The sequence below is a fragment of the Ammospiza caudacuta genome, chromosome 1 (genome assembly GCF_027887145.1).
Source record: "Ammospiza caudacuta isolate bAmmCau1 chromosome 1, bAmmCau1.pri, whole genome shotgun sequence".
NCBI classification, from domain to species: domain Eukaryota; kingdom Metazoa; phylum Chordata; class Aves; order Passeriformes; family Passerellidae; genus Ammospiza; species Ammospiza caudacuta.
In genome coordinates, this window is record NC_080593.1 from 108180492 (window position 1) to 108199080 (window position 18589).

Genomic DNA, 18589 nt, shown 5'->3' on the forward strand with positions numbered 1-18589 from the left:
TACTCTTTTGACAGACAGAATTTACTATAATATGCCGGAAATACATGATATGTGAATGAAATAAATATGAATTCTCTCTAGTGTGCAATATGGAAAAATACACTGGTTAGGAAACCTCCTGGGGCATATGCTTCCTATTAAGTTGGTGTGGAGGAGAGGGGAAAGAGAGAATCTCTCAGGCTTGCTTATCTGAATTGATGTGCTGAACCAGTGCAGCATCAGAGGATCTTGAAAGTATCCTGCTTAGCTGCTGTTCTAAATATAGAAGCAGCACTTGGTGTGCCTGTGTCATTCAGAGCTTTTGTTTAATAAGCTCCAAGAAAAGAAGTTACTTGTCCTGAAATTTTTTTCAGTTGATTCAGCAGTAGTTGGAGTGAGATGTGGTTTCTTTTTCTTCTTGCCTGTGGAGGGACTGTGGCTATTATTTTGAAGAATTTAATAGCTGCTTGTTGTTACTGACTTTGAAGGCCTGTTTTTTATATGAATGAATAAAAACAGATACTTGCAGAGATGCAAACCATGCCTTGCATAACAAAAATCAAAAATGAATGTATAGGAGTTTTTCTTCGGCTTAAAGTAATCTGGTGGTGCACTCAGTTTGACTGTATATAAAGGTCTAAGATAGAGGTTTTCCCTTAGTGTGTTCTGAGTTCATTGTCTTGAAATCTTGGTAAAGATCTCAACTTTCTAGTGTGATGTTTATGTGTTAGAAGTGTTTGCACTGATGTATGTGTATTACTACTTCAGGTTAAAAAGTTTTATTGTCTGGTTTTTATGAAATTTTTTACTATCCTAGAGTTTTTGTAGAAGTAAAAGTATTTGTGGTTTTTATCATTCAAATATGGTTGTTTTTTAATAGAATGCCATGATGACATTTGAAGAGGAGAAAATGCAACTGGCATGTGATGACTTAAAGGCTACAGAGAAACTTTGTGAAAGTGAAGAAGCTGGAGTTATAGAAACAATCAAGAATAAAATTAAAAAGAATGTAAGAACATAGTTTGTGTATTGAATAAATTTTTCTGGAAACTTCCTTTCTGTCCTATTTGTATATTGAAAAGATGATTTTTGTTATGTGAAGAGCCATTGAGATTATTAATAAATTTGGAAATTCAGTCAAATATTTTACTTCTATTTCCTAATTATTCTAAAATACTTAGTCTCAGGTGAGTGAAGTGTCTTCTAAGTGTCAGGTTTTGTTGATGCTAGTAATTGTTTCCTGAACATGCAAATTTGTAACCTACTAAAATAATTTCAGGAAGCTGGTAGTCTGTCTGTCTAATTCAGGCTAACTTTAATTCATCCATGCTCTAGTAATGTTCAAAAGTTGGGATGTTGAGGCTGCAGATTGCTGTGAGCCAGGCATATTCCTAGGGAATTTTCCTTCCTTTTTTAGATTTTTCATTCTAAATAATGAAGGAAGAATAAAGCATGGAGATTCAGAACAAGTTAAAGTAGTTGTGTAGAAGCATCCAGTGAGCAGCCTGCCAAGTGTGACACAGCAGAAAAAGAAGCCATTTCTCTTCAGTGTTTAGTTTGCTAGGTAAAAAGTGTTGAACCTGTCATACTTAACTCTGCTCTTAAGAGGCACTGTATTTACCCTGCCACTTGTCATACACCCTTTTCTGTTCTCTTCCTGTCTAATATCTGTTAATTGCATGTCTTATGAATTTAGTAATAATTAAATAAAATTTAAATCTGTTATGACAATTTGTAGAACCTTGGGGAAAATAACTGGTAGTGTATGTATAAAATTTCTCTATTAGGTAGGATTTTGCATGATAATCTGTCTGAGAAATTTTAGTGTAGTTTTGAACTTCAAAATGCTGAGTTACTTTAGTAGCAATACCACCACTTGCAGTTAATTTTGGATTTTTTAATTTCTCAGATTTAAACAAGTATTGTGTATTATCTTCATTAATATTTCTCTGTCCTTTGTGTTTGTATATTCCAAACAGGTTGATGGACGGAAATCTACTCTATCCATGATAGATCGTCTACAGAGGCAAATAATTGTAGCAGACTGTCAAGTCTACTTGGCTGTGCTCTCATTTGTAAAACAAGAGTTATCAGGTGTGCTGTGGCTTTCATGTTTAGATATATTTTAGCATGTCTTTTTTATAAAACTTGATCATAAAATAACCATATGACTTGTAGTAAAAATAATTGCTTTGTAAGCACAGTTCCATTTGAAACATTCCAAGACTGGTACACTTAAAGATGTATTCTGCCTTTGTGTAGGTAGTGGTGAAAAATGAGATTGGTTGCTGCAAATTAGGGCTTTTTTTCTTTTTCCATACCAATAATTATATTCAATTGGTTCTCCTTAGACAAGTTTACTTGTTATCATAGAGGTGTTGAGTTGGGGAAGTTTGGATGGAGTGTCTGTGTGCTTTGTAGCCTGCAAGATAAAAGAGGCTATTAAATCCAGGCCACTGGGAAAATCCTGATGTTCCATATGTATTCTGTTCATGACAATTCAGGGAGGTGACAAAGTGCCAATGAAAGCAATTTTAAATGAATGTGCTGAACATGGAACTGCTGAATCTGTTCTTACTCTCTGGTCACCAGAGTGTGTCCTTGCATGCCAAAGCAGGTAGTCCTGTCGTGTTGGATACAAACCCTTCCTTTCAACTGCAGAGCTGTTTCTGATGTTTTCTTACATTCCTGCATCTCTTGCACAATCTTAAAACATGCTTTCATCTGTAAGTTTATAGAAACTGTGGTCAAGGTCATATAGGAAGTGGAAGCATATCTCAGGTTTCTACCAAATCAATGAAGACCAAGAGATGGCAGACAGACCAAGCTCTGCTGATCAGCTGCAAGGAAATGGGGAAATAACATTCAGATTATTTAAAATAACACTTAAAATTTTCAGTCAAGGATATAATGCATTCTGTGATGTGCAGACTTGTTTTATTCCAAGCTATGGCATCAAGAATCTGTTTGGTTCTTGTCAGCAGAAATTCAGGAGATATTTCTGTCCACTTTACGTGTTGTGCTGCAGAAGAGTTTTCTTGCTATTTTTGATGCAATTCTGATTTTTTGTTTGTGGTGGTTATTTTTTCCCTCCCTCTTGAAGCTTTTTTCCCTTGTTTCAGTATGTATTCTGCAGCTGCATAACTGGGTTGGATGCTGTAACTGAAGGTGGTGTCTGTTCCCTTTCTCTCTTGCCTGCAGCTCAGAGAACTGAAGTGGGTAGTAGAGAATTGCAGAACATGCTGTATATTTGGGTTATTCTGCTGAGCAAAAAATACACCTGTAGTGTTTAGTTAAAATTCCAAGCAGCTAAATACTACCCCAGTGACTGCTAGTTACTGACATTGCTGAGCTACTGGATCTATTATTTTCTGTTTTAAAGTATATTATCTTTCTGTATATACATTCTTTATTTGTATAGTATTCTGCACAGAAATAGCTACCATATGATTGAAATGAGTGTAGTTTCACAAAAAACACTCAGGAGACAAATATTTCTGATTAGTGGATGAGAGAAAAATTCCTTGTGTTTTTCTTCCTGGAACAGTTTGACAAGAAGCATATGATGCCACGCAAGTTGGTTTCTCACATGCTTCACACATTTTATATTTTCTTTTCCGCCCTCGTGGATGTATTAGAAATAGTTTCATCATAAAGTTGTTGGCAGACCAAATGACATTAGCTTCTCCTGGCAATACTGAACTACCTTCTCTTAGTATTTACCACGGCTGTCATGGGTCTGACTGCTTTCATGTTGGGAAATCAACTCAGTGATTTGGCTGGATTTAACTCTTGTATCTAAAAATTCAGAAATTCCTTGTTTTAATTTGTTACATTATTTTATATTGGTATATCAATATCATATAAATTATAGTTATCCTGTGTTAGGGAACTGTTAATGACAGCACACCAATGGAAGCAAAGTGTAAAACTACTTTTTTTTCCACCATACCACATCTTTTCCATTTCATGCTTGCATTGGAATACACTGGTTAGCTCTGGGCAGAATCATTATCTGTAGGATAGGTAAAATGTGGATTTTTCTTACTACCTGTGTGCTACACTGCTGTGCATAGTTGTGTGAGCATTCATCTTGTGGTGAACCACATAACTTTTAAGGTACTCCGTGCAGCCAAAAAGTGACCTAATTGCTTAGAATTGGAGTAATGTTGGTCTTGTAATGCAACTGAATCGAGATTAGGGGCTTCATTTTTTGTTCTAATGCTTTAATAACACTCATCTCAAGAGAGAGGATTCATAGTTGTTTTTTTTAATACTTCCAAGTTCATGTTGACAGAACCCTTCTGTCATAACTGAGAATTCAAATTTCGCAGTTTTTTTTCAGTACAGTTTTTTAAGACTATCAAACTAACTTCTTGCCCTCTTCGTATAGCAAGAATCCAAAAAGAGGCAGTCTAGTCTGTGATGTTACTTTCTCTAGAAATGTTGGGCTTTTTTTATGATTTGGGAGGGGTTTTGTCAAAGGCCTCAAAGGCATCAAAGGCTTTTATAGAACTGTTTGGTATTAATAGCATCTTGCTTTTCTTTGACACACCCCACCTGTTATGGTCTAATTCTGGCATTAGTTATAACACTGATCTTTGCAAATCTGGCTATATCTGTTTAGAACACTGCTGCTTAAAACATGTTTTTGTTATATTTTTAGTTAGTCTTTGTCACTGCAGTTCCTCACTCTCAGGGCCCTGTCACAGCCAAAATGCTGGTGTCTGTTTTTACAGCTGATGTGTGCAAGGATATTCCCCATTTGTTTCATGTTTAAAACTTAGCATTATTAGAGGGTGTGCTTATAACAAAGATGATTGCTGTGTAAATAGGCAAATTGAACACCTTCCCCTTTTGATGTCAGGCCTTTCTTTACCCTGCTGTAAAGATCACAGACTGAGAATGCTGTCATTCTCAAGCAAGAATACTCAAGACCAGATTTCTAGGGAAATTCAAGTACCCACATTGCTTTTGAAATTGAGGAAGTTAGGCAACTGAAAAATAATTTAAAACCATGTAATTTTTGTGTGGGTTTTCTTTTCGTTAATTGTAGGGCACTGTGTTCATGCAAAGGGCAGGGAAGTGACAATATTGAAAATCTTACTGTCTAACCCAAAGGAAAAGGCTTCTCTTTGTATTTTCCCATCAACTGTGTTTTAACACAATTTGGGTTTAAGAGAGGAGGTGTAATCTCTTCTGAGTTGTGCTTCTCTCTGTTTGCTAGGCAGTTGTTTCATCTGCACCCTGTAGTGGAGCAAAATCCAGCATGAAGTTCTTTGATTGCTTTCTTTCTCTCTGACAGCTCTCTTTCCACGTCGCTGACCAAAGCTGCCTCTGTGTTGTGTGCTGCTGTAAAGTCTGTGGTTGTACACACTGAACTTCGTAGTGCCCACTGTGCAAGACCTCTCTGAGGGAGCAGTAGCTATTACAAAATCCTTTAGACATTAAGTTGTCGCAAATAGAGAGAGCATCTTGGGCTTGGAAAATAGCATTTACTACTTAGGATGTTCTGCTTCTGAAATACGTCCTTGAAGTATTTCTTTCTTTCTTTCTTCCTTGATTTTTTTTTTTTAGCATACATAAAAGGTGGGTGGATACTTCGAAAAGCCTGGAAAATTTACAATAAGTGCTATACGGACATTAATACACTTCAGGAAATATATCAGAAGAAAACAACTCAGGAACCCTTGACTTCTGATGCTGCAAATGATAATCATATTGCTGCAGAGGGTGTAACGGAGGATTCGCTAAACAGACTGAAAGGTGCTGTTAGCTTTGGATATGGACTTTTTCATCTTTGCATATCCATGGTGCCCCCAAACCTGCTCAAAATCATCAACCTGCTGGGTTTTCCTGGAGACCGCCTACAGGGGCTTTCCTCACTGATGTATGCAAGTGAAAGTAAGGACATGAAGGCCCCTTTAGCTACGTGAGTAGCTATATTGAAATGCTTTGGTAGATAACTTAGTACTAAAAGTAAGTAACTGGGAAAAAGTCAAAACCAAAAAGTCCTGTTGCTTTAAAGGAAACAACAGCAGGTAAAATAAACTGGTAGTTTGTTGTTTAACATACCATGGTTTAGTAAATTCATCACTCACTAATGTATGAGATCTCTGCTGTTAATTATTTACATGTATTTGGGGTTTGGGTCAGTATTTTGCTGTATTCTTCAGTACCTGCAGTTCTAATGTCCTGTAATTTAAATTTGAGTAAAAGCTCCCCTTGAAGGCTGTGTGAATTTACCTGAGTTACATTCTCTGCTGTGGAGAGCATACTACTTAGTATGAGTCACTGGTCTCATTTAGCCTTTTTTTCTTACTACTAAGACAAAACATTTTCAGTTGTTTTAATTTTTTGGTTTGTTTTAGCATCTCAGTAAAATGAGATGTTCATTATAGTATTTTTAAGGGAGTATTTTTTGTGTACTCTTTTTCCCAAGACTTCACACTGTGCCCAGGTCTTTTCAAGATCTGAAGGATTGGCCAGACCTAATTTAAACTGCCCTCATAAATGGCTTTATTATTCCATTATCTAAAAATTAATGCTTTTATTAATGGACCTACTGCAGGTACCATCAGGTGTCAATTTTGAAACATGACAGTAGAGCTGAAGTCTCTTCTGCTTCAGGAGAAGTATTGGGATTCTGTTTGTTTCAGAAAGCTTAGGATTAAATATTCCTGTTGATCTTTCTCCTTTCTCGGGGAGAAAAAATATATATTTGGGGGATGTATCCTCCTTCAGATAGTCTTGGAAATCTTTGTGCTCTGCCTTTGTTTCCAGGAGTGATGTAGGTCATGTAAATATCTACCCTTCTGAACACAGGATGTATTTATTTTTCACATTGATTTCAGGAGTATCTGCTGGTGTGTGTTCAGGGTTTTTTGTTGATTTTTGTCGGGGCTTTTTTTGTTGTTTGGTTTTGGGGTTTTTGTTTGCTTGGGGTTTTTTTCTTTGGCTTTTTTTGTTTCCCTCTCTAGTAAGGAGTTAGTTTTCAAAGTATTCTTGTGGGTTTTTCTTTTCTAAAATCTGCTGAGATCTAAAGGCTTAACTTCTTTCATGCTATGAGCTCAGTTGTTTCTTTGCCTTTGTGTAATGTGCTCTGAATTGTATGTTCAGGTGCAGTTTAGGAGTACATTGATGTATGGCAGTAGTATTGTGTTTAAAGTATAAAGCCAGATTGTATAATACAAGATTCAGATCTATATTTGTCTTCCAGAATAATTTAAAAGTTTGTCTGTGTAGAATGTTATCCTTAAATTTCTGTTTACAAGCTGTAATCCTTTTTACTCTTACATTTCTTTTAGATTAGCTCTGTTGTGGTACCACACAGTGGTTCGTCCCTTTTTTGCCCTTGATGGCAGCGATAACAAGGCAGGATTGAAGGAGGCAAAAGAAATTCTTGCCAAAAAAGAATCTGCATATCCAAATTCTTCTCTGTTCATGTTCTTCAAGGGAAGGATACAGCGATTAGAGGTATTGCACATTTTCATCCTTTAGACTTGATTTTTTCCTCCTGATCGTTCCTTACATTTTTCTGATGTGAATGAACTGTGCAAGCTTCAGCAGATTGTGACTAAAGATGCAGGTACATGGGAAGATAAGAAAGATTGGATTAAGTCCTTTCTAGTTTCAAGTTCACATGCAGACCTTGCTCTCCCACTGCATCTATCTGAATTAACGACATTTTGAAATTATTTTTCAGCTTCTTGATACTTCTGCAACTCTGTGCTAAAGGAAGTGCATTTGGCCACTCAGATTTCTTGAGCTATTTCAGTTTTGCTTGTCAAGCTAAAATTGAGTATTATCTGCTGAGTACATAGTATTTATCTTCCTCTCTGTTTTATGCATTGTTTGTATACAGCTAATTCTCTGCAGCAGTTTCCCTTCAATAACTACTTTGCTTTTCAGAGGTCACACCAGGATGTTTTCTGTTACTGAGGGTGAGCTTTGACCTGAGCAGAAATGTATTCACTGAGATGTGTTTGTGAATGCTATTGCAAGGCATTATTCAAACATGGCAGCAGCTTTGTGGATTTTGGCAGAATTATTCTCTAAGAATCCGTTTGAAGTACTACTCAACTCCTAGCTGCTGCTTTTATCAGACCAGAATATTTTCTGAGCAATTACATGAACCAGAAAACCTAACACAAAAGCAGAAGCCCAGAATGTTCAAACCCTTCATGTCAACATTATAATTACAAGAGCTAATTGAGATGTTGATATTGGTGTTCGTTTTTTGCTGGATTTGCAGCTAAGTCTTTCAGATGTAGCTCAATATTTTCAGAGGTAGTAACAGAGCAGAGGAACAGGCTTCAGTGCCCTTTCAGATTTGCAGGCATATTTCCTGCATGGGATTTGAATGTTGTTTTTCTTTTTTGCTATCTTTTTGAAAGCAGTGGTGCATTTTGGGAATTATATTCTCACAGGCAAGTTGTCGCTCTTGGGAAAGTATTGCTGTTGCCTGAGAGACCTTAGTGGGTTTAATTCATTTATATGCCTATTCCATTCTTATGGTAAAAATCTTTTTTTTTGGGGAATAACTACACAATGAATTCAGGGTATAACTTGGTATTTTAATGTAACAAGGAATAAAAGATGATTTTTCTGACTTTCAGGGCAAATTACAGCAAGCGTCTAAACATAAGTTGTTAAATTAAGTGTATGTGTAAAGAAAGAGGATGTATTTGGGATAAGTGTCAGTTTTGTGTGGTCAGTCCCTTTCTGGAGAACTGTAGTATTTCAAATGAGAGTTGTTTAAATGTAATCTTACTGCATTATTTAATGCACAGTTACTGTATGGAGATAGTCAAGTTTAGCTCCACGCGAATGGAGACACTGTGGCCATGTTAACTAAGTTAGTTAACTCAGGCAGGCAGAATGCTGTGCATTATGCTATGTAGCCATGCCCTTAGTCAGCAGAAATGTCTCTTTGCTATTCATGTGTGTGTTTTCATGAGAGCTTTTCCATTCAGCAGCCTCTTCCCCTTCCCCCATCATTTCTTTGGTCCAAGTGGTGCTCAGTCACGGAGGTTTTGCTGTGTCCGAATGTTCCAGTTTAAGTCTTGCGCTCTCCTGGATTTTAGTAGAACTTTTCCAGCTTAATTTGCTTAAGTGCTGTTGGCATAATAGTGAAGGAAGGAATGAATGTGACTGGTGACAATGGCATGGGGAGCTGCACTGAGTTTCTCCACAACACACTTGTGGTTACATGACCTGAATTTGGGCATTGGTCTTACAAGCATCCACTGCATATTAGTGTGTCCAGCAGGGCCAGTGACTGTGTCCCCTGTGAGGAGGCACTGGTGAGCCCTCACCTCAAGTAGTCTCCAGTCCTGGGCCCCTCAGTTCAAGGCAAACATTGAGGTTGTTGGTGTGTCCAAAGAAGGGCAGCACAACTGGTGAAGACTCTGGAGCAAGAGTCTTTGGGGAGGGCAGCTGAGGGAGCTGGGATTGTTTAGTCTGGAGTAGGGAAGGCTCAGGGGTGACCTTATCACTCTGTACAACTAGGCAGTTGGAGGCTGTAGCCAGCTGGGGATTGATGCTTTTTCCCAGGCAGTGAGCGATCGGACAAGGGACATGGCCTCAAGTGAACTAGGAGAGGTTCAAGTGGGAGATCAGGAGTAATTTATTCACAGAAGGGGCTGTTTAGCATTGGAACAAACTGTGCAGAGAGGTGGTAGGATCACTGTCCCTGAAGGTATTCAAGAAATGACTGGATGTGGTTCTCAGTGCTGTGGTTTAGTTGACAAGGTGGTGATTGGTCAGAGGTTGGGCTGATCTTGGAGGTCTCTTTAAACCTAAACAATTCTGTGATTCTGAACCAGAAGTGCACAGTAACTCTGACATTACAGGCTAATTTGCTGAGTTGTAATTTCCTCCTTATTTCTAAGGTGGGTGAGGAGAGCTCCTGCAAAGTCTAGGAAGTGCTGATTTGGTCTTGCTTGAAACTGTTAGTGCACAGTTAGGTTTAAATTCTTTTCAGTGGGCTTGGGATATAATTCTAGGTGGCTTACCAGAATTGTATTTTAAACTATACACACTTAAAAGTATACCTTGAGCTGAAGCTTATATACTTTATAGAGTCCTTCTTTTACATCTTTTAACAGTTCTGTGACACAGTATTATAGTACAGATGGATAAAAGGCCCCTTCTGATGTTACTCAGAAGACCTTGTGTGTTTCATTTGTGGTTGTGGGGTTTGTATTTAGGGCCTGCTAGTACTCAGTCCATCGAATTTTTTCTTGTGATCCTGCATACATTTTTTGTAGCCTTCAGCTGATGGTATATTCAGCTTCCATTAGGAAGCCTTCATACTGTATGTGTCTTTTCTTTTCTATGGAAAAAAAACAGTAAGGAGCACAGTTCAGCCCATGGACCCTTGGAGACAGGGAAACTGTTCAAAAGGCAGAAGCAGCAATTCAGGACTGGACAGTGAGACACAAATCTGACAAAGGAGAAAATTGCCAAGGAAGGCAGTCAAGGAGAAAGCACTGTCTCTGTGAAACCTTCCTGTCTATAAAAGACAAATGAACAGCATGGGACTGAATAATGCTTTGTGCCCCAAAAAACATGAATGGATATTAGTCAGTAAAACCCTTAGCAGACTTCAGTTTTTGAAGAAGCAGCCTTACAGGTGTGATAAATGTGGAGCAGATTATCTTTCAGCTTTTTTTCCCCAGATTCACATTTTTGAGAGAAAAGTCTGAAAGCATTTGGAGACTTTTGAATTGGGCAAGTTAAGGGAAAGGAAAGGAAGATCCTGAAAAGACTGGAATGAAAGTGCCCCAGAAAGTTAAAGGTTGCATTCCTAGGTTGATGAAATGTCTCTTTTCTTTACAAAGAGTAGGTTAAGAGACTGTGTATTAGAAATAGTATTTTTCCTGACTTTGGCATAATTTACTAAGGCTGCTTTTATGGACATTTCTGTGCTTGATTTGTGATTATGTGGCACATATTCCAGCCTCAAAAAATATATATAATATATAAACAACAGGAAATCTCTGGCTGCAAAACTGCAAAAAAACCCCTCAGGTTCTGAGGCTTGATTCACATTTTCCATTGGGGTAGGTGTAGGTAAATAGTCTGAAGGAAAAAGTACCAAATACTCCAGGTGACAGGCAGAGCACCAGTGGTACTTTCAGGTGTGCTAAAGTTTGGTTGATGAGCAGGCTGCAGAAAATGTGCAGTGGTACTTAAATGTAATGCCTACAAGCACCTCTTGCTTTTTACTTACCTTTTGTAGATATTGTGTCAGCACCATCATTCTTATTTAGGGGTGGGAGGGTATGGTACAGAAAAGCAGACTAAGGACAAGAGTAATAACAAGCATTGAGAAGTCTTAAATGAACTTTCTGGAGGAAAATCACAGTAGTGTCTAAAGTAAAAAAAATTGCAGAGCATGCATAATGTCAAGGTTTATTTTCAGGAATTGTGCTGACTTTTCTAGTTACTTGTTCCTATAAAATACAAATATCCTAATTTTATTCTAGTTTGATTTTGTGACTTGTCTAAGGAAAAATAGGTTTTAATGTGTTAAGGAATAGAAAATACAGGCTTTGAAACATCCATATAATGTCCTCTGGTGTAAATTGTTAGCTTTTAGAAGTTGGTTTTTAATTTTTCCCTATTTCTGAGCATGACTTCTTAAAAGCTTTATGAATTCAGAGTGGTGATTGAGAATGGAGAAGGAAAGGGTCCTGAGATTTCAGAACAGCTCTGGGAAATGCATGCTGTCTTGGGAAGCCAAATTGTCTTGGTAAGCTCTATAGATGCTTAGTTGTTGGGGTGCTTTTAGTTTTAATCTGAAGTCCAGAAATGTAAGACTAGGCTTCTTCTCACATTAGATTTATTAGTCCTCTTTATGGTCTTGTAGTTCTATATTTTATGGGTTAGTCTTTTTTTAATTTGTATTATGTCCAAAAGAGATGTCAGTGATACCTATTGAAGGAAATGCAAGTGTGTGTATATATCTTTATAAATGTCAAGAGCATCAATTTCAGGTGCAGCCAGGATGTTACACTTGCCAACTCTTAGGATGTTGTAATTATTTTTGTTTGTTCTTTTAAGCAGTAAACAGAAAGTAATTAATTTAAGAATTAACACCAAGAGTAGTAATTCATATTCCAGGATGTTGCTGCCATCCCTGGAGATGATTGAAACTTTAATTATTAATGAATGTCTGAAACATACTTGAATGAGCTTGATGCTGAAGGAGAACTTAGGCGGATGTCAAAACACGTGAGAGATTCAGAGAGTTAGAGAGGTGGGTTATAGAAAATTTGAATATTCAACAAACTGGACTTGTATATTGCAAGGTGGCCCCAGACAGGGGTACAGCATTGCAGACAGTGAGTTGATTGCCAGTAGTCATTGTATGGAATAAGTATTTTCTATTTCAGAATGGTTAGGGCTTTAGAAGGCAGTGTATCTTTGAAAAGAACTAAACATTTAGATTTTTTTTTTCTTTTTTGTCATTTTCCTCAGAAGTGTTGAAGACACATTCAAAAGCAGAGCTTTTGAATTCCTAGCCCAGAAATAAAGTTCTAAACTGATGTTCTTGTATTTTATCTTTTCGCTAAGACTGGGTCCATAGCAGTTACTTTCTGGGAAGGTGTGTTGGGGTGGTGCAGTGTCAGTGGAGTCGTGTAGTGCAGAGAATGTGCTGGCACAGGAGTGAACAAAGTGCACCTGGCTCAGGCTCCCTAACAATTCTGAGAGCAAATACAACTCACCTGTCTTTCTGTGTTGTATATTCTTCTGCCTTGCCAACAAGCATCTAATTTCAATCACTGTTGTGCTTTCCAAGTGTACAGTGTTTGTATTGATACAGCTGTGGCTCCCTGTGCAGGCAGTTGTGTTGTCTTGATGCAATGTGTATTATTTACAGTTAAATCATTCCTTAGCAACTAAACCAGTTTTCCTTGATGAGATAAAGGAGAAAACCTAATACAATCATTTCAGAGCTTTGTGTGTGCCTGGTCTTAAGCTACAATGCTCCAGATTTTTGTAGGAATTTTTGAATTCAGTTATGTTGGCATAGATGGTGAGTTTGCATTTTCAATGGTTTCTTTTGCTCACATGCTTAGTCAGCAGAGAGGGGCTTAAAAATTCTTCTGTTGTAAATTACAATAAACGTATGTGATAAATACAGGAACAGTATTAAAGCTGGTATAGGCTCTGTTGGAATATATAGTATGTTTAATTAAATACTGATTTTCATTCCACCCCATAATGATTGAGAGGGAGAAGTCCCACCCCAGACTGGGAAAACCAGGTAGTGAAAAGAACTATCATTCTAGTTCTTAGAAAAATGTCAGCTCTTTTTACTAAGTTGTTGTTAGCTAATGATTTTTTCAAAATGCTTTTTCTCTCATATGCTTTATCTTCTTACATGCCATGCAGCATTTATAAATTCTCTATTAATTGTTGCTTGAAGGGGTTTTTGAGGCATATGGGAAGAGGTGAAAAGTTCACAATAAATGAAATCAAATACTAAAGGTATCCTCTTGTGCAGAAAACTAAACTTCATTAGCAGATGCTAAAAATATGATTTTTAAAGGTGGGATGACTAGTTAAAGTAGAAGTGAGATTGCTTAAAAGCTTACTGCACAAACTCAATGAATTTTGGACTTAATAGCACATAGGAGGAATATAGTCACTGATTTTAAAGGTTGAAGGTGGAGACCTGATCTGACCTGGCTGCTATTACACTATTAAACTCCTCTAATCTAGTTTTTATTAACTACCTATTAGAAGAAATACGAATTTTTCTTTTTTCATATTAAATTATCCAACAAATTTTAAATCTCAGGTGTCTGAATTTTTTCTTTTTCTTTCACCTTTGTTAGTGTCAAATTAATAGTGCCTTGACCTCATTTCATACTGCTTTGGAACTTGCAACAGACCAAAGGGAGATTCAGCACGTCTGCTTATATGAAATAGGTATGTTGAATGTGTTTACACCATAAATGGCTCACTTTCAAGTTTTCATTGGCAGCTTCAGTAAACAAACTGGAGACTTCTTACTAGGATTTTAAAAAAAGGTTTTAGATTACTGGCCTATGTCTTGGGTAAATTATGGTTTACTGAATTCTACTTGTTTAGACAAGTAGAATTCAGCACTTTTTCATAATAAAATTATCTGCAAGTACAAGGTGATGCAAAATCAAAGAGTAGACTGTGGAATCAAGGGCAAACTGTTGGCCTACTGAGTATGATTTAAAATTAGAAATAAATTCATCTGACTTGTCTATGGATTCATCATTTCTGTGCCAAAAACTAATTGGTTTTGAGGCTTCAGAGTTCACAGTGTCTGTATTTCTTGTTCATTTCCTTCTGTCAATAGCAGGATATGATTAATTTGCATACAAGTCTTTATAGTGGAGAAGATAGGTTGCTTCAAGCTTTAAATGGGATCTTGTCACAGTTGAAAATAATAATGGAAAAAGTAGTAGCTGTCTAAGTTTCAACATTCTACAAAATGTAGTATTTAAATTTTCAAAATTAGAGCTTTTGGTATATATTTTTGTTCCTGCTCTGAAATGTGGATTCTTTATTTCCTATGGAATCTTCTAATTCAAAATGTCCCAGTAAATTTAAATTAGATTTTAAATGCATGTCATTTGTTTTTGTTTTTAATTTTTCAGTTACTTTTGTGTTTGTTAAACGTGCTCCAGCTCTCATAACAAAACAAACACAACAGAACTGTGTGTTTCAATCATGTTGACACTGAGTTTGAGTTACTGTACTTCCCCTGAAGTTAAATCCTTGTTGCTTTTAGGTTGGTGCAGCATGATAGAGATGAACTTCAAGGACGCCTTTGAATCCTTTGAAAGGCTTAAAAATGAATCCAGGTGGTCCCAGTGCTACTATGCTTATTTAACAGCAGGTGAGTGAATCCAGGCTGTTGGGGAAATGGTAAGTCAGTGATGTGGTAAGGTTTTGGCACTGTTTTCTCTTGGGAAACTTGCTGGTGCATGTAGTGCCTTGCACACTGCCTGCTGCACATGCAGCTTTGTGCCAGGCTTGACTTGGACAATTGTGTTTGTTTCCATAATGAACACCTGCATGCTCATACATGTACCTGCCTGTGTGTACACCCCTCTCCATGCTGATAGAATTATTACCACTTCACAAGCTTGGTGGCATTGCTTCCTTTAATGGATGTAAAAAGTAGTACTGAATTTTAATGAGCAGAGAGGGTACCTGGGGGAGCTGCTCAAATCTTCAGTCTAGATAACTTTTTGGAAGTGAGTATGTGGAGATTTTTCTCTGTGACAATATGATATCTCATCCTAATTTTTCCTGTTTCATATCCTGGTACTGTTAATGTATTTTTGTTTCTGTTAATGTATTTTTGTTTCTGTATTCTTGCAGTCTGTCAGGGAGCCACTGGTGATGTCAATGGTGCTCAGAATGTGTTCAAGGAAGTTCAGAAGCTTTTCAAGAGAAAAAACAATCAGATTGAACAATTTTCAGTGAAAAAGGTTAGTTTTTGCATAGGCTGACTTTGTTTTAGTACACTGATGACAGTTCAGTTTTTAGTTCAGTATTTTCTTTAGCAGGATGCATCTCTTTTCTGCTGTCCTGCTTCTGTAGAATTTGTGGGAAGGAACAGTGTGGAAAAATAGTAGTGTCATTTGAAGGACCTAACAAAGGAAGTGTGAATTAGCTATTCACTCTACAAGCAAAGTAATTATTACAGATAAAAATACATGATACTGTAGTTGCTTGGTAATTTTCCTTCTGGCTTTGCCTTCCTTACTCCTTTTTGTCTTGTCTTGTTTGTGAAAGCCTTAGTTGTTTTTGAGAGCTAGGAGGTGTCAAGGAAATAGCTCTCAACTGGTGATTTTGCAGATGGTACTGTCTCAGCATCCAGTCAGTTTGTGTTGGGACTGTGAAATACAGTAAAACCCAGTCAGGCTGCATACAAGGAGGTTTTAATGTTGATGAATATGTAAGCTCTTAAATTAGTTGCAAGATTTTAATTTTCAGTCATAAAATTTTTAGGCAAAGTTACCGCTGACTTTATTTTCATAAAATTGTTGCGTGACTTTATAAAACAGTTAAAATTAGTGTTTGTGATATATTGTTTGTAAATATCATGTTCCCTCTAAAGAAAAAAATTGTGGATCTCCCTTCCTTCTTTCTTGCACTTTGCAGGCAGATAGATTTAGGAAACAAATGCCAACCAAAGAGCTCTGTGTCCTGGCATCCATTGAAGTGTTATACTTATGGAAAGCCCTTCCAAACTGTTCCCTCTCGAACTTACAGCATATGAGTCAAGGTATATATGGCTCCTTGATTTATTTATTTACATTTTAAAATGAGATGTATGATTTTGTGCTGTTGTGTGGAGTAGCTAATTGCAGTAGCATGGTCATTTTAACTTGTGTGAATGTGTCATAGCAAAATACAGGTGAGTAACAAAAGAATAGTGACCCATTATGATTCTGCCTAATGCTTCATTTTTACAAGCTTTTGGGAAAAGTTGTAACTGCCTGGTGCATATAGCTGTTTTTAATAATTTTTTGAAATGAAACAGTAGCATGATAGTTACTGTTCCAAGTCACTAAACAAAATGTAACTCATTTAAACCTAGCAACAAAATAGAAAAAAATTAAAACAATGTATTCATTCCTGCATGTCAGTTTTCTTCTAAGAGGAAATAGTTAGCTTATGAGGTATCTATGACATGATGGGTATTCTGTTTGTCCTGGGCCCTTCTTAGTGGTGAGTGGTTGCCTCTTCCTTAGTCTCTGGCTGACTTTGGGTGTCTGCCATGTGAAGCTTATTGTAGCAGTGTATATCATGAAGTGTTCAGTGCTTCTTACTCCATCCAGCAATCACTCTTGTTGGCATTCTGCAAACAGTTTCAAGCTGGTTGAAGAGAAGCTCAACATGACCTGCATTGGCAGCCCATTGGCTGCATCCTGAGCTGCATCAAAAGGAGTGTGGCCAGCAGGTCCAGGAAGGTGATTCTGCCCCTCTGCTCTGGTGAGATCCTACCTGGAGTGCTGTGTCCAGCTCTGGGGTGCTCAGCCCCAGAAAGACGTGGACTTGTTGGAGTGGGTCCAGAGGAGGGACACACAGATTATCAGAGGGCTGGAGTACCTCTCCTATGAGGTCAGGCTGAGAGGGTTTGGGATGTTCAGCCTAGAGAAGAGCAGCCTTCAGGCAGTCCTTAGAGAACCTTTCAGTTCTTAAAGGAGACCTACAGGAGCTGGGGAGGGACTTTTTGCAAGGGCAGGGAGTGGCAGAACACGAGGGAATGGCTTTAAACAGAAAGAAGGCAGATTTAAATTAGATATTAAGAAGAAATTACTGTGAGGGTGGTGAGGCACTGGAGCAGATTGCCCAGGGAATCTGTGGCTGTCCCATCCCTGTGAGTGTTCCAGGCTCCACAAGGCTCTGTGTAACCTGCTCCAGTGAAAGATGTCCCTGCCTATGGCAGCGGGCTGGAACTGGATGATCTTTAAGTTACCTTCCAACCCAAACCATTCTAAATTCCTCTGATTATTACTTGCTCATTTAGAAAATAAAACTAAAATTGTCTGCCACGGCTTGCCTTTTTTTTTTTTTTTTTTTGTAATCGTGGAATTTTGGGGATATACACAATTTTCACGTTATGCTAGAAAACTCCAGTCTTGAAGTCAAGAGTCAGGACTAGTTGGGGTGTTCATTCCAGTTTGAATTTGAGATAACTTGTCCATTTAAATTGCGTGATGGCAGTGGGTTATAGTCAGATTCCTAGTTGTCTAGTCACAAAGGTAATGGTAGGCTTCAAAATCAGATTTACTTACATCAAAATAAATTTAAGGGGTTTTTTTTTGTTTGCTGTCATTTGCCTTCAGAGTGGTCAGCTTTAGAGGGTGTAAGGAGTTTGTATTCTCTCCTGCACACTCAGAGGCAGTGTAGGTCTCCCTTGTGTAAGCTTCCAGTCAGTGGTTCACATTTTAATGTGAAGTAGCAGTGTGGCTTCAAATTCAGAGATACATTGCTTGTGAGTTTGACACTGACAAATATGTCTGCATCAGCCGTCCCTGTTTGAAAATTTTCTGTACAGTGAATGTTATTTCTGCACCTTATGTGTATTTCAGAAACATGAATAATAGGTTTTTTCCCACATTTGTTTCCTCTTGTCATGAACAATTGGATTGTAATTTGTTGGGGTGGATTTCCAGGCTTTTCTTCAGGGCTAGAACTCAAAGGAATTAATTTGCATCCACTTGTATCTCTGTAAGTAAAATGCCAAATAACTTGAGACTTGTAATCCACACAAGAACTGACAATGCAAATACTTCATAAAGCCACCTTATAGTTATCCATAGGTGGCTTCTTAGGGTTGTGTATTATCTGTGTTGTGAATGGAGAGCTGGTTAAGATCTGGCAGGGTTTATACTTTGAGGCAGAATGTTTAAGGAGCTGCACTGCTCCAGACACAGCAGTTAAGAGATGAAAAGCCCTGTACTCTCTCCTTCCTGGAGGTGCTGGTGTGGGCAAGTGCAAATCGCTCCTCATGGAACTCGCCTTGATTTAGCAGAGCTGGCACTGATAAGCTTGATCAAAATGGAGTCTGATTCATTTAGAAATGGTTCCATGCATTGTG

At 37.7% G+C, this 18589-nt stretch overlaps 1 protein-coding gene across 1 annotated transcript in view; it reads left to right on the top strand.

The window, feature by feature from the left end:
• TTC39C (tetratricopeptide repeat domain 39C) overlaps window positions 1-18589 on the top strand; it is a 36677-nt gene that overhangs the window by 11501 nt on the left and 6587 nt on the right. The window contains exons 3-10 of the mRNA XM_058812108.1: window positions 860-988; window positions 1959-2073; window positions 5557-5911; window positions 7287-7455; window positions 13830-13923; window positions 14762-14869; window positions 15358-15467; window positions 16144-16267. Coding sequence (XP_058668091.1) covers window positions 860-988; window positions 1959-2073; window positions 5557-5911; window positions 7287-7455; window positions 13830-13923; window positions 14762-14869; window positions 15358-15467; window positions 16144-16267 — 1204 coding nt within the window. The remainder of the gene's footprint in view (window positions 1-859; window positions 989-1958; window positions 2074-5556; window positions 5912-7286; window positions 7456-13829; window positions 13924-14761; window positions 14870-15357; window positions 15468-16143; window positions 16268-18589) is intronic.